Raw genomic sequence first — 15,885 nt, forward strand, 5'->3', positions numbered from 1 at the left:
GATGAGAGTAACTGACCTCAGTGATGAAGGCATGTGGTGGAAACAGGATGAAAGGATTTGCAGGTGCTTACTCAAGGAGGAAAATAAAGAATATTATACAAGCAAAAAATGAGTTTTTGATCTTGAAGTCATGTTACAGTTTCCACAAAGCTTTAACCACGAGTATGAGATGTTTACAGTTTAAGTCTCATGGCTGCATACAGCTGATGTTCAGCCGCTTTTCCTCATGTTTGACCCAGAGGAGACGAGACATGACATGATTGATGTTAAACTGTCACTGTGAGCTCATTATATGGAAAACAAAGCAAGTCAGCCGAGGAGAAAGCAGCTTTTTGGGCAACAGCCATCAAACTGCGTGAAGCCAGAGGACGGGGTTAACATGCAGAGATTATGACAGCTATAATCTCATTTTCAGAATAACAACTGCAGGCGGTGAAGCGTGGATGACATCAGTGAGGGATAAAATATTTATGAATGAGTGTGAAATTTACCAACTTTACTCTGTTTGCAGTGTAGATTTAAACAGACTTCTCCAAACAAATACTTTAAATCAGATGTAATCCAGAATCTGAGGTGAGTGGATCATTTCTATCTAACAGTGTGAGGAGCACACACACACACACACTCTCTGAACAGCAGGTCACTGACAGGCACGGACAGGAGGCAGCTGGACTGACACACACAGTGTGAGCAGCCGGTCTGGTCTCACATGTGAACTCATCAGGCCTGAACCAGCTCTTACTTGAAGCCCGTTCAGAAATCACTGTACCCCTCACAGAGGAGTGGAAGTTTCTACCATTTCAGCCAAACTTTTGATTCTATTTTAACCACATGATCAAGGAGCCATGATGCTTTCACCACAGAGATTTCTGTATGTTACATTAAATCCAAATTATCCTAGATATTCGAATGGTTCGATGTAAAAGCCAAACTTTTACATCCCAGTTTGGTGTTTTCTGAGCAGACTAATATTCAAAGGCCAGGAGAGAAGTCTAACCTGAAATCCACGTCCGACTCTCATCATCTGTTGCAGTCCTCTGCGCCTGAAAAACCCAACAAATGTCTCATCTGGCGTTTGAGAAACTGCGCGAAATCACCATCTCCACGAAGAAAGCGTTTTTCCATCGAAGCCCGTTCAAAAACAGAGGAGTCAAACTACATGGCATCTCCTCAGATTATCACTAACTGTGATCACATAATCTCAGCAGCGGTGGCCTCTCTCGCTGTGAGTGACACGCGCTCCCTCCAGTCCAGATCCGGCGCGAGCTGTGCGTCGCAGGCGGCGGGCGCCGTGCGTAATGAGTCCTGGGCATTATCCGCATTAGCTGGAATTACACTGAGTGTCTAGCAGGGATGTGGTGGAGGGTAAATCCAGCCAACCTCCACTCACTCTACACACCGAGTCCAACCAGGGCCTCGTCATGCTGGGAAGTGACGGGATTTATTTTGTCATACTTTAGATTTTAGACGTGGACTATGGCTTTATGAAAAACATCAATATCTGATTATGAGTTCTTTTTCATCCATCATTCACTGGAGGTCATAATTAATCCATTTTTTGTCATTATTATTGGACCAGGTGATTCCTTTGTCTGTGTTGTTTCGTGAGAAAAATCTCAGTCAAGGCAGACTGATGAAGACATTTGGACATTCTGTCCTTTGCAGAGGAGTGTGAGCGCCTGAGTAACGTCTGTCTCTCTCACAAAGGCCTGCCATTATAGACTAACTGACCCAGATTAACATGCTGTAATCTGCAGATTAACGTATCAGGATCTGTGACCACTTGTGTTTATTGTGGCTGGAGTGGTTTTCATGATGCCACTTATGCTTTACCACAATGCTGCTACAGATGCTTCTCTGCTGTAGCACACTGTGTATCAACTGGGCAAACCAAACGTGAAGATTATACATTTCACACATAACACTTAAAAACCCATCTTTAAAAGGCACATCTGACAAATCCTACAGGTCTTAAACCCAACACGAGACTGAACAACAGATTGTGTTGACATAGTTTATTCATAGGTGACTATATCCTTAAATAAAGGCTTTGTTTGGGGAACACTGACATATTTGCTGCAATGAGCACCACAAACAGTCAGTTCTGCAGACGACTTCATTCACAGCAGCCACAGTGCTTCTATGGGTGGATGCACTTCATATGACTTAGTTGAATTAAGCACCACTTGAACTGCTCCACTTTAAATTTAAGATCTTTTTTCCACTCTTCAAAATTTGCCTGGAACGTTGGTGCTAAATTCTAATAAATTCTGAAGTATGCATCCACCATCAGTCCCTCCTCATTCCAAGCAGCTGGGAATCTGCGACGCAACAGTCTCATTCATGTCCTCTGGAGCTCTACGTGGCTTCCTCTGCTTTAGGAGCTCCCTCTGCGCTGTCGTCCGAGCTCTGCTGCTTGACGTACTGCTGGAGCAGAGCCGACAGGTGGGCCGGGTGGTGCTGCAGCATGGAGGCCGTGCGGGAGGTCAGCATCGTCAGCCCGCCGACCAGCTCGCCCCGAACAACGCTGACTGACGGCAGTTTCGAGAAGTTGACCACTCCCTGTGCACTCAGCAGCGTGTTCTCTATACAGGCCCCTGTGGAGATGATCGGTGCAGTGGTGGATGAGCTGCAGCTAAATGCCTCAATCACAACCTGTTTAACATGTTTTCTAATGAGGTTAACGGACATGAGAGTCGTCTACCATCAAATCACAGACGCTCCACATTGAGATCCAAGTGATTTGGTCTCTTGTGATTTATCTTCATACAGATCTGCCATTTTCTGGGAAAATCAGTTTGTAAATTTCCTACCATGCATGTGTGATCTCTGATATTTGTTACATTATAAAATGATCAGTCTGCATCACAGAAGATAAACATACCCAGGAGTGTCATCTGTGGGCTGGCCCTCAGAGTCCTCAGCATCTCCTTGGCCTTCGGCTCTTTACTAACGATCAGAACTGTAGGACCGATGAACAGAGGAGCCATGTTGGAGTAAATGCTGTCGTTCAGGAACGACCGCACCACCTGAAAGAGAGCACGATTAAAGATTAGTTTAACCTTCAAAGAGAAACTAGGTTTAAGAAAACGTATTCATACGCAGCGCTGTAGAGATGATGTTCTGTTTCACAGCGTGGAATTCATTTGTGGATATAAAGATCAAATCCACTGTATGTAATATCCTATAATAAAAACAACAACTAGTAACCAGCTGCAGGCTAAACGCTGCGTCCTTTCTGACGGAAAATCATGTGGTTCTGGTCTATTTATCAGAAATAAATGTTATATATGCTGGACAACATGGTTTTAAAAGTGCTGCCCTGGTGACCGCAGGGTTAAAGCACCGTCCATGACCGAGCCCCCGGACTGAGATCTTTGTTCCATGCCTTTCCTAATTTCACTCTCCCGTCTGCAACCTGACAAAGCATTAAGAAAAGAAATAAACAAGCTACAAGGCTGCTTGCATCGTGAACTCTGAAAACATCAGTAAAATTGTAGCATTACCTGGTTTGAGAAGAACTTGACAGAGATGTCGTGTTTATAAAGTCTGTGTTTGAGAATCAGCATGTCTTCAGCATTACAGGCGCTGTTCTGGACCACTGCGATCATCTTACATTCCCGGAACACCTTCTTCAGATCTCTCTTCATGACTAACATCAAAGGATTATCCTGGTCGAATAGAAAAGAAGAGATTGAAGTGGAACGAAAGTGGATTCAGTTGCACAAAAAACCTCTGGTTTAAAAAAAAAAGTGTGATATGAATAATATACTGTGCATACTGTTGAGGTTTGAGAACAATGGCAATATTTTATATGTAGAAATACTGTAAATAACTGCTAATGCAATATCTCAGTTTCAGTATCCACATCAAGACAACTTTTTAAAACATTTTTGTCTCACATCAATCTTTGTGTACTTTTGGTCTGGGGCTGTCTTTAAAGGTTCCCACCTTTTAGTGCCAATGAAAGGAATCTTAATGCAACAACAAACTGTACGATGATATTTAGACAATGGTGTGCTTCCAACTTCACAGCAACAGTTCAGACAAGGGAATGTCTCTGTGCACAAAAACCTCTGGGATGAACTGGATCGTCAACTGAAAGACAGACCTTGTCGTCCAACATCAGTGTTGGACCTAACTGATGCTCTTGCGGCTGAGTGGAAGTAAACCCCTGCAGCCATGTTCCAACAGAGGGAGTGGAGGCTGTAGCTGCAGCAGCAGATTAATGGCCAGGAATAAGATGTTCAACTATCTGATATTGGTATCATGGTTTGTTGTCCACAAACTTTTGGTCACGTGATGTTCACATGCATGTCACGAGGGCAGCAGAGACATGGTTAAATGAAAATGACAATGGGACACTGAACGTTATGAAATCGTCGTTACCTCCTGAACTTTTTTGCTTTTGGACGGATAAGCGCCTGGAGGAGCAAGCGGTGCAGGAGGAATGTACTTCGTAACAGCCATGAGCTTCTGTTTGAGGATGTGCATCGGTCTCTTGTGGCGAGTCACAGCCTTGGAGCCGTGCCGAACACTCTGTGTCAGGGGAAGCCATCCTGTAAGGCACAAAGTCTGTTAAAATCCCGCTAACATTCGACTGGCTACGTCTGACGTTGCTATGCTAACTGGCTAACTGAGCACTTCTAGCCTATTTAGTAAGCTCTTTAACCGAAGCATTGTTATTACTGCTAGCTTTAGCTGGTTCTAGAAAAACAGGCAACAGCATGCTAACTCGCTACAGACAGATAACTGCTAACAGAAATGCAATATTGACTCTACATTACCCTGTTTCGGTAATAATTTTACACACAAGGTCGCCGCCATGTTTAACAGGAAACGTGATTCAGGAAGTGACGACAGCGCAATTGCTGCATTCACGGAATATCGGCAAAAAGAAAACCACACCAGATGATTGTTTAAATCAATCCTAAGATATTTTATTGCGTTTCATATTTGTATATTCAAAAAGAAAAATTCAAAAGCAATATAAGGCTAGTTTGTGAATAGCTACATCGGTTGCATTAATGTTAATGTCGTATTTTGTTTGCTATCTTTGCGCTCATTTTACCACAGGTTTGTTGACACTTGTGTAACATTAGTTTTTGTTACCAAATGGTATTTATCATAAATGTCAGACAGAAGAACATGATTAATTATCATTTTTATTCGGAGATACGATATTTAAGGATACAACTGGCTGAATGACATTAACTGGTTTTACACTCGTAATAAGAGATATGACGTGAATGCAGCATCACGCATCGGTGTGTGGAGTTTTAATCATTATCAGGTTTTGTGTTTAAATCATATCTCCTGCACACACAGTCCCATGTTTGTTCTTAACCAAAGCCTGAGCGCGATAATATGATTTCATTTTCATTCAAACTGTTGTTATACGTTGACATTTGGTCCGGTTACAAAACACTTGGCACGTTTGCGTAATATTTTACGTAAGGGGGGGTTGCGTGCTGACGTCGCGTCAGTTTGACAAGCATGAGGCGCATACTCAGTAGGAATTTATTTAAGCATATCGGTGTTTTTGGTGGAAATCCTCCGTCTCACGCCTCTTTGACGGGGAGACACAGCGTCTTTGCACTGAATTTCTACCGGAAATCAACGAGTGACCGTACAAACATGGACCTGAGCGACATGAGGAAGAAATACAAAGGAGATGAGGAGGTGAGTGGCCTTCAAATGACTTGAATCAGCTGTGTCAGGGCGAAATATACTCAGTGATATAACTTGACCCACAGTCCGGTCTGTGTAACTGCAAGGTTATGATGATGCAAGTCCTCAAACGCTGCAGCGTGTGCTCTGTTTAATCTAACCTGGGTGTGCAGGTGTGTCTTTGTGCTCCCCAGATGTTTCAGGCCTTGATTATTAAAAAGCTCAGCTTCTCAGTGTGTTCATGTTGTCTTTCTTCACAGTGCTTTGAGGAGAGCCAGCTTGTGTCTTTGGACCCGATTAAACAGTTTGGAAGCTGGTTCGATCAAGCCACCAAGTGCCCTGAAATTGGAGAGGCAAACGCTATGTGCATTGCCACCGCCACCAAGTAGGTGACAGCAGCTCTTGAAATGAAAGTGCTGATTCCTGGTCAGTTTTCTGATGTCTGACGTCAGCCTTGTGTCTGCCTGCGCAGAGACGGACGTCCTTCTGCTCGTATGGTCCTCCTGAAGGGTTACAGCCACGAAGGTTTCCGATTCTTCACCAACTACGAGAGCCGAAAGGGCTGCGAGCTGGTGAGTGACTGCTCTCTCTCAGCAACATCTGGGCTCTCTGTGACCTTATGTGACCTGAAACCCCCCCCAAAGACTGTCAAACCATTGTTTAAAGCTGACACTGTCCCTTCATAATCTCACTGTGATTTACAGTCATGAGCGTCTGAATTCCCGGTGCAACAGATAGAAACGTTATAAAATGATGTAATGTCACGAGGAGCAAAGTCTGAACAGTCATAACAGCGAGACAAACACAGGAGAACTGAAACCATTCGTCAAATAATCAGTTAAAGGCCTTTTATCTGAGAAAAAAACACTTTATCTGATTCCAGCTTCTCAGATGTGACGATTTGCTGCTTTTCTCCATTTTTTGTGATTGTAAATTTAATATTTTGGGGTTCGGACTGTTGGAACAAGCAAGCGACTTGAGCTCAGGGAGAATGTGACAGATTGTTCATTGTTTTCTGATTAATGTTTAACACTGAAAAGAAATCGGCAGGAAAACACACAGGGACCTAACACCGGGACTAACTAAACCAAAACCGAACAATGTAATGCAAAAACAAATTCTGTTAAAAGTTAAAGTAAACTTACATCCATATATCCAGTTTCTTTGCATTGCTGTAAAGTTCATTTCATTTTGTCCGTTTTGTGCTTGTGGACGGTTTGTGGACAGTTTGTGGACAGTTTGTGGACGGTTTGTGGACGGTTTGTGGACAGTATGTGGACGGTTTGTGGACGGTTTGTGGACAGTATGTGGACGGTTTGTGGACAGTATGTGGACGGTTTGTGGACGGTTTGTGGACGGTTTGTGGACAGTTTGTGGACGGTTTGTGGACGGTTTGTGGACAGTCGTGTTCTCTCGTTGGTTTCTGCACTAAAGAAGTTTTAGTTTTGTCGTTTTTGCATGAAAAGCACAAAATATCTGTGCCAACATTCAGTTTGTTACACGTGCAAATGTTTCATGCTTCATCAAAGTAAAAGAAAGTAAAGAAATATTAGATTAGCCTTTTTTTATCTGTAAATACAGCAAATATGACGAAGGTAGCAAACTAGTGTTAACACTGACCTGCTGGCAGGATTCATGAAGTCTTTTTATATTTGTCTTCATTATGAGCTTTTTAAAATGTTGAATTTCTGCATGAATTCAGTCAAAGTTTTTTCTGGTTTGGAGCTGAAATAATTTCTCATTTAATCAAAGTTAATCAGCAACATTTTAGGATAGTTGGCTAATTGTTTGAGGAGAATCAGATCATAAACAAACTGTGAGTGTGTCCGCCTCTCTGGGAACCTTTTCACTGTTTGACTGTTGAGGATGTTTTTGCCTCCAGTTTGTGATTGAACTCCTTTACTGGTTAGTTGTTGTTGTGAAGGAGTTCACTGCCTTCGTTTCTAGGATTTAATTATTGATTATCTTTGTCCACAGGAGAGCAATCCATACGCATGTCTGGTCTTCTACTGGGAACCTCTGAACAGACAGGTCATCATCTCATCAACTTTGTCTTATTTCTAATATTTCAACAGATCTTCCTTCAGTAAGTGTTTATTAGTCATGTTTATTTCAATGAGCAGATTCGTATCGAGGGCAGTGTGGAGCGAATCCCCCTCCAGAGCTCCACTGAATACTTCCACTCCCGACCGAAGAGCAGCCAGATCGGCGCCGTCGTGAGCCGCCAGAGCACCGCGGTTCCTAACAGAGACGTAAGAAGCACAGCCGTTCCGCCTCACGTTGGTAATTCTTCATGCACGAGGCTCAAGTTTCACTTTTTCTTTCAGTATCTAAGGCAGAAAAACGCAGAACTGGAGGAGAAATACAAGGACACAGAGGTGCCGATGCCCGACTACTGGTGAGCTTCACTTCACGCTCATCTCTTCAAATCAAACCAAACTTCTGAACAGGTGGAGAAACGGTGATACAGAAGTCATGTTAAAAGCAGTCGTGCTACATTCTGGAGTTAGGTGGAACAATCAATACCATTCCCCTATCTGTCTGTTAGCTTAGCTTAGCATAAAGACTGGGAACAGGTGGAAACAGCTAGCCTAGCTCTGTTAAATGTGACAGGTTACCTCTCGTTTGTTAAATGCTACAGGTTACAGGTGGTTGTGTGTTGAACTGTTTCAGTTGCCAGGCAACCAGTGGAGACTCCAAGAAGTTACAGCTCCTGGACAAGAAAATATACACATAAATATACTTTATTAATGTCATATTTGAGAAGAAAACAGATTTTTGTTTGCTCAAATTAAAAGTTTCATTTCAGAATCATGGATATTATATGTTATAAATATTATTTATGTGCTAAAAAAGTCACATTTCTGGAATGAGACATTCATAGTTATGTAAAATATGAATTAGTGATCTTCTTGGCTGGTTGTCAGACTCTGTGTGAGGCGAGCTGGCAGATAGAAATCCAGATTTGTTTTTAAAGAAAAGGTTTCTGGTAACATTCCTCTCGTCCTGTTTGAACAGGGGCGGCTACGTCGTCAAACCGTACCTGATCGAGTTCTGGCAGGGACAGACCAACAGGCTGCACGACCGCATCGTCTTCACCAAGCCGAAGGACGGGGAGTCTGAGCCGGGGCGGTTCCAGCACGCTGCAGAGGCCGGCTGGCTGTACCAGCGGCTGTCGCCATGAGAAGCTCCCGAATGGACCGTCGCTGCAGAGTTAGAGCTGATCACAGATTAAACCTCACTGGAAGCTCGTCTGCAGCTGATGGAAACGTCGATGTGTGTAGGAACATCGCTGTGTTGTCTGTGAACCTGACTGGACTTTTTATTTTTCATTAATTCTGGATACAGGAAGTGGAGCGAAGGGCTCCTGCTGCTGTCAGATAATGATTGACAGCAGCGCTGGTTGATGAGCAGCGCTGTGTTTCACCTCCAGGACCTACAAACTGTGTCTTCTTTCTTGAAAAGCACGAGCTGGACCGCTGACCGTCTCCTCCTTTGATTCAGCTTCATGTGGCCCATTTCCACCGTGGAACCATCAGGAACGCTGCTCTCTTTGTGATCAGTTCAGTGAAAGAAAATACACTCAGTGGCCACTTTATTAGGTACGCCTGTGCAATCGAACGCAGTCCAACACAGCTGTTCTGCACTAAAGTCGACTTTTCGGGTAGTCAGAAGTGTTAATTAGCATCAGTTAGACTATTTAGCACCGAGGTCACAGTCCATGATGAAGCTGTGCTGGACGTCGTTATACCGAGAGGAGTTTCTAATATTCTGCCCCTCGCTTGTGTGTAAATCCAACATATAGTTGATTTTACACATTTCAGACAGTCACTAAACACTGAACATCGTGACCTCAGTGAAGGTGGAGTTTATGGCAGAGCTGATTTATGAATTGCAGTAGATTTTGCAGGTGTGCCTAATAAATTGGCCACTGACTGCATCCATTCTTTATTGTTTATTTTTGGAAACTATATATTTCTGTTAAACTGTCTGTTTGATTGGAGACTAAATGCACATTTTTGCACATTCAGCGCAGCTGCTGAGCATTAACTCGACTCTCTTATATTATCAATCCATCTGTGTATTGATCAGCTGATCTCCATTTTCCTTATGATTAGCACGATGCCCGTCCTTTCCAGGTTTCTTTCTGTGAATTTACTGCTGCATATCAGTGTTTTTCTCAGACATTGTAGAAAACTATAACACCCATCAAGTCGAGTGTTACTAAATTCTTCCTGTGGCTCAGACTTGAACTGACTTTAATCCATTATGATGTTATGATGTTTGCAGCAGCCCCCACGTCCCACCTGCCGTCTAATAGCAGCTTTGAAGAGCTGATGATCTGACTCGTGATGTTTGTACTGTGTGAGAGCTGGACTGGTGTTTACTGCTCACTGAATGTTGTTCTTACTGGAATCAGCTGTAAAAATGGAGCCAGTGATAAAGTTAAAGTTGTGTTTGTGTTTGTCCAGCAGGTGTCAGCAGCAACACGTGCACACACCACAGAATAACTTCTACAAAGTGCAGCTTTACAAATTAAGACTGAACTACCCAGAAGTGTAAGCACAGCTGAGGCAAAGAGATCATTAATTGATCAGTCAATTGTTTAATTAGCAACTTTTTTTCATGTAAAAGAATGAATGTGTTTGTAATAATGTGGAGCTTTGGACTAAACAAACACTGTGAAGGCGTCACTTTGGCCTCATCGTCACCACATTTCTCACTATTTTCACAATGTTTCCAAACCGAACGATCGATTGATTAATGGAGGAAATAATCAGCTGATTGATCCAGAATGAAAAGAATCATTAGTTCAAATGAAGCTCAACCAGCTCCAACAGTAAAATCCTGCTTTGACATGAACGACTGAGTCACAGTAATCTGATGATATATAATAGCAGAACAGTCATAGTTTAATGATATTTTCCTGATTATACTTCCACAGTATCTTTACAGATTGGTTTTAGTACTTTTACTGAAGTACAGAATGTCACATGACCCCGGCTCAGCAGCTGATTAGTGGATAGCTGCTGCGTTAGAGGTCAGTCTGTGACGTGATGTCATGAAGGCCGTATCAGATGTCAGTGTCTGCTTTCCGTCACCATGGCAACAAAACCAGCACACGCAGGCTCAGGTGAAAAGACAAACTGGTCTCTGTAACCCAAAACCAAGATTAGCACTCTGCGTGGCTCCGAGCATCGATCTGCATGTTCAATGATCACAACACGCACAAATACGAAGCGCTCGCTCAGATCAACTCATCCTGAAACATTTATTAAAAACAAAATACTCATTTCTTTTTTAAGATGCCAGTAAAGACGATATAAACAGCTTTTACTCATTCCTCATATCCGTGTTTCCAAAGTATTTCAGACAAAATCAAGCTTTTATTTGCTTTGGTCATAAAAATGTAAGAAAATGTTTCCAGGCGTTTCTCCACTCGGCCACTGAAAAAAGGTTTAATTCAAAAACTTTACATCTGAAATGATAAAGATAAAAAGTTGTTTCTGAAGGTAAAATCAGCAGTGTGAGCGCAGACAGTTAGAAACTGAGTGTTTGGTTTACTGGTTTTCTGCTGATACCAGTTGTTTGGACAGGTGTGAGGCCGCTGGTTGCTACCTGGGTGTGTCGCCTGGTAACAAGTGTTTATCCACCTTGCATGGTTGTGCTTGTATATATTTCAGCCTTTTATCGGTGTGACACTGATATATGACACATTTGTGATGAAGTATGTGCATTTTTGGAGCCTTTGTGCTATTTGTCCGTCTTGTTTTTATGGTTCTCGTCGCTGAGGCTGTGCTCTGAGAACAGGCTCGGGTTCTCGGCCAGCGTGGCGCGGACCTTCTTCTTTTCCTTGAAGCGTCCGGAGTGGGAGACCTTGACGTGTCGGCCCTTGGTGGCAGATTTATCTACAATCTTCTCCAGTCTGGCATTGAACTGGCTGTCCGTGTGGTCCGGAGGGGGGTTGCTGCTCGAGTGCTCTTTGTTTCCGGTGTTGCTGCCGTACTCGGCCGGGATCTCGTACAGAACCTTCGATTCAGACTTCTTCTTGCGGGAGAAGGTCAGCTTCCACCAGCTGGGGTCGGCCATGGCACCAACAGAGACCGGAGGACTGACCTGGAGGGCACAGAGCACACACTGTGGAGACCAAACCTTTACTGACAGCAGAGCACGAGTTGAGGAAGCTCCTCCTCCAACTTTATTGTGCCACATTTCAGATAACTGTGTCCTAAAACAGATTGGGACAATAACATTTATTGAAGCAATCAGGTGTCCGCCCTGAACACACCTGTGACACCGAGGTGATGTCACCTGTGCTGTAACAACCTGAGGCTCATTTTAAATCTTTACATGTGAATGTTTGTGTGTGTTTTAATGAAACAGAATAATCCTCTCTGTGTATCATTTACACCATCATGGATGGAGATCAAATTTACTGAAAGTAGAATTCAAGTGGAGATCAATGAGGCCATCTGACACATTTTAAAACTTTATTAGACATTGTCCCTTTTACAAAACTGCACATCTTAGCCAAACATTCGCTTGTTAAAGTAGAATTTCACCTTCCTTTTGTCTTTTTAAATTAATACATCAAAGATCACTTCGTGTACACCACAGCTGGACCATCGCCATGACAACACAAACTCACAAAGGCCATAAGAAGTAAGAGCTCGGCAACAGTTCCAGTTAGTGGGCTTTATTCATCAAACTGCCCTTTCATTTCTGAACCTTCAGCCTCAACAAACAACAAGCATTTAAAGCTTAAACGATAATGAAACGATGAGAAAGTCAAACATTTTCAGGGTCTGAGGGAATTTGGACTTTTGACCTCACACTTCTAAACTCCGGGCTTTTGCCTGATTCCTGACCTGCAGTATCACAAACAGTCCTCAGCTCACTGATGAGGCACCAGCATCTCTGGTTCAGTGTCTCATTAAGTGTCGCTGGTTATGTAAGTGCTTTAACAGGAGCAGTGTGTGCAGTCAGTCTGATACATGTGTGAGCTCAGTGTAGAACCGGTGCTGCGTTCAAAGCTTTACAGTAAAAATACACAGTTACTACCAGTAACATGTGGCTGCAGCGTTCAAAGTACTGCTGACTCCTGCCTGCTACACTTTCAGATGAGTCTGTTATTGTTACTGCTGCTTTCATTTTAACATTGTACTCACTTGCAGTACTTGAGTAAATGTACTTAGTTACTGTGAGCATAACCTCAATTTCAACTACAGAATCAGATGTAGTCTTGGCTTTAATACATTCATGATTTGTGCTGTGGATTTTATTGATTATTCATTATGTTTTTAATGTGACGTCATTCTTATTGGTCTGTAGCCTGTCACCTGTCAGAGGAGGACACCTGACGCTCGGCTCTCAGCTGATGAATTAATGAGCATGTGAGGAGTATCCTCTGTCCCCCCCGTGTGATCTGATATGAAGTCAGGAAAAAGAAAAGACTTTGGCTGATGAAGACGCACGCCTTCGTCTTACTGCTGAACCAGGAGCTCAGTTATGTAACAGCAGAATGAAGGAGACTCTTACAGTCAGCATCATAAACAGCAGCGAGCCTCTGGATGATTCCAGCTGCACTCATTCAGCTTTATGGCCACATGTTGGCCCACACAGCTAATACCCACAGTTCCTCAAGCCACCTGACCTTTCTGGGTCGAAATCAGGAATCAATCAGCATAATCGATTCATCTCTTCAGTTTTTCTTTGTGCAAAAATGGCAAAAATGTGAGTTGCTGCTTTTCTTGCTCTTACATTAAAGTGAATTGAATTTTCTTGGCTTTTAGACTGATGGTCTGACATAATAAGACATTTTTCACAGTTTCCTAATTTTTCATTGACCAAACATTTAATCCATTTAATAATTGTGATATTAACGATCAATAGAAATAAGTAGTAAACAGACGCACGTACCATTCAATTATAAAGTCATTAGTTTGATGATGGCTGTCTTTATGTTCACTGTCACATGTCTAATAAAGGCCAAAAACATGAGCAAAAAATGTACATTCACATGGAAAAGCAACGAAAAGCCGAACTCTGAGTGTAGCATCCACGTGAATATGAAGAAATGAGTTTATCATTAAAATTCTGATTTTAACACAGCTTTTAAATGATCTCATTTGATTCTGCAGCTGGTTTCTTATAGTTGTAGAATTATTTTTTAAATGCTTTCCAAACTGGGATAAACTTCAAGCTCCAAACTGCAGATGAAACATCAAGAGTGTTTGAACAATATGCAGCTAATAAACCAAAGTCTGAGTTTCACAGACGCGACAGCAACGTCTGCTTTAGGAGGGCCAACAGGAAGCAAATGACCACAGAAATCCTCGTTTGGTGTGGTCATTTTATCGTGCAGCACCGATGCAAATACAGTCTGTGGCCTTTGCTGAAGCATGTGATGTGACACTTCCGTTCAGGCAGAAACAGGGACATTTTTGATTTCATGTTGTTTTAGGCGTTTCATTGTAACTTAGACACACTCAGAGGAACGTGTTCTTCACAGCAGAGCCCGTGTGCTTTATTAGTCTGGACCTAACGTTACGTCTTGGCCCAGCGCTGCTTAATTACACTTATTCCTGACCTGGTTGTTTCCAGACAACCAGCTAACAGATAGTGTTTCTGACCTTTTATGAGTTGCTGAGTGGCTGCAGCAACTTTTCATCTGCTTCTCAGCTTCTTTTATGCTACTTGTCCCACATTTTACATTCAAGCACTAAATGAGTTAATTCAGGAACACTTTATATTAAGATAGCATAATCACTTTGAACTATTTATTTACTATTATTATTAGCATGCATATTATTAGCATATCATAAAGTAATTATTGATGCCTTATTCTGCATGACAATATTCTTCAACTACAAGACCATCAACTAAGAGCTCTCCCTCAATAAGCTTCTATTGATGGTCAGTAAAGTAAGGAAGTTTTTATACATGAATTATCTTAATAACTAAACCTTAACCCTTAATGACCCTAATGGCCAGCATAACACCTTAATAAGTGCTTTATGATGACTAATAAAGAGCCTGTATGCTGCTAATATGCATGCTAATAAGCACCTAATACGTGCACCTTAATAAAGTCTTATCATTCATTCCTCTTCTGTTCTGGCTGAATGTAGCAACGTGCACGTGCTCAGTCCTTCACAAAGGAAAGTTCCTCTGCAGCAGATGTTTGCTGAGCATTCAACAGTATCGTCTGCAGTTCCTGCAGAGCAAAGTAAATCAGAGGGCTTGAGCAGCACTTTCACACCGTGTTCAGTCAGAGAACATAGCGGTACAGTAAGCACACATATTTCTTCTCGTCTTCTGTGTTTGACTTAGATGTGACCTTTGAGACAAAAAGGCCTGTTGACATAAAGGAGGCCCTCCATAGTTCTCTTTAATAAGTTACTGTGTATTCTGTTATGTGCGGGTGAGCCGCTCAGCAAAGCCTCAGAGATCACAGCAGGAAGGGAAAACTGTGGCCACGTTCAGGAATCACAAACCAGCTGCAGGAGCTTTCAATAGCACAATGTTTGAGCAGCATGAGAGAGGAGGCTCCAAGGGCACCAGGGACCACGCTGCCCCCAGACTCGAGCCGAAGGTTCATTAGATTCTCAGGTTTCGTCCCTCGTGCCAGCTTCACTGCTGACCCGTAACAGCAGAGTTGAATGAGTTGATGAAGAGCCCTCAGGTGTTCTTCTGCTTGATCTTTATGATAATGTTCATTTGATCGATTGAAGTGCCTTTAATTTGTTTTCTGTGTTTGCTTAGTGGACAAAGAAATCACAGAAAACTGAAACTAATGTGTACTGAACAGCTTTGATGAGGCTCTCAGGTCCAAAAATATTATTTAATTCCTGAATATATGACCTTTATTCTCTTGTGGTAATCTTGAATAAAAGAGGGTTTATTATTCTCACTCAGGCAGTGTCACCTGCTCCGACATCAGCTGAGATAACCTGACGTAAACATGTTAGAACATGTCAGCACATAGCAGATTCTTTTCTTCATATTTTCCTATTTTCTAATATTTCTTAATGTCAGACGCTGATGGCCTGTCTCTGGCTTGTACAGCCCCAACCACAGATTATTTCTTTCATTAATCAATAAATCATTTGTTCTGTTAAACATGAGTAAAGCTTGTGTAGTAAGACATCTTAAAATATATTGTTTTATCCACCAAACAGTCTAAACATCAAAAATATTCAATTCATTATGATA

General features: G+C 42.4%; 3 protein-coding genes across 3 annotated transcripts in view; 1 reads left to right on the forward strand and 2 right to left on the reverse strand.

Annotated features, from left to right (window-relative positions):
* Nucleotides 1-1,981: 1,981 nt before the first annotated feature.
* On the reverse strand, nucleotides 1,982-4,845 carry mrpl10 (mitochondrial ribosomal protein L10). Its single transcript, XM_041963124.1, has 5 exons — nucleotides 4,788-4,845; nucleotides 4,390-4,559; nucleotides 3,507-3,671; nucleotides 2,885-3,029; nucleotides 1,982-2,597 (listed from the first exon to the last, which is right to left on the reverse strand). Exons 1-5 carry the CDS (start codon nucleotides 4,825-4,827, stop codon nucleotides 2,359-2,361), a joined length of 759 nt encoding a protein of 252 aa, XP_041819058.1. The 5' UTR covers nucleotides 4,828-4,845; the 3' UTR covers nucleotides 1,982-2,358.
* Nucleotides 4,846-5,487: 642 nt separating this feature from the next.
* Nucleotides 5,488-10,372, forward strand: pnpo (pyridoxamine 5'-phosphate oxidase). Its single transcript, XM_041962922.1, has 7 exons — nucleotides 5,488-5,682; nucleotides 5,931-6,055; nucleotides 6,143-6,242; nucleotides 7,648-7,701; nucleotides 7,794-7,922; nucleotides 7,998-8,068; nucleotides 8,689-10,372. Exons 1-7 carry the CDS (start codon nucleotides 5,497-5,499, stop codon nucleotides 8,852-8,854), a joined length of 831 nt encoding a protein of 276 aa, XP_041818856.1. The 5' UTR covers nucleotides 5,488-5,496; the 3' UTR covers nucleotides 8,855-10,372.
* A 372-nt stretch (nucleotides 10,373-10,744) lies between these two features.
* prr15lb (proline rich 15 like b) overlaps nucleotides 10,745-15,885 on the reverse strand; it is a 5,598-nt gene continuing 457 nt past the window's right edge. Inside the window, exon 2 of the mRNA XM_041962915.1 lies at nucleotides 10,745-11,787. Coding sequence (XP_041818849.1) covers nucleotides 11,425-11,760 — 336 coding nt within the window. The 5' untranslated portion in view covers nucleotides 11,761-11,787 and the 3' untranslated portion in view covers nucleotides 10,745-11,424. The remainder of the gene's footprint in view (nucleotides 11,788-15,885) is intronic.

The sequence above is a fragment of the Chelmon rostratus genome, chromosome 21 (genome assembly GCF_017976325.1).
Source record: "Chelmon rostratus isolate fCheRos1 chromosome 21, fCheRos1.pri, whole genome shotgun sequence".
NCBI classification, from domain to species: Eukaryota; Metazoa; Chordata; class Actinopteri; order Chaetodontiformes; family Chaetodontidae; genus Chelmon; species Chelmon rostratus.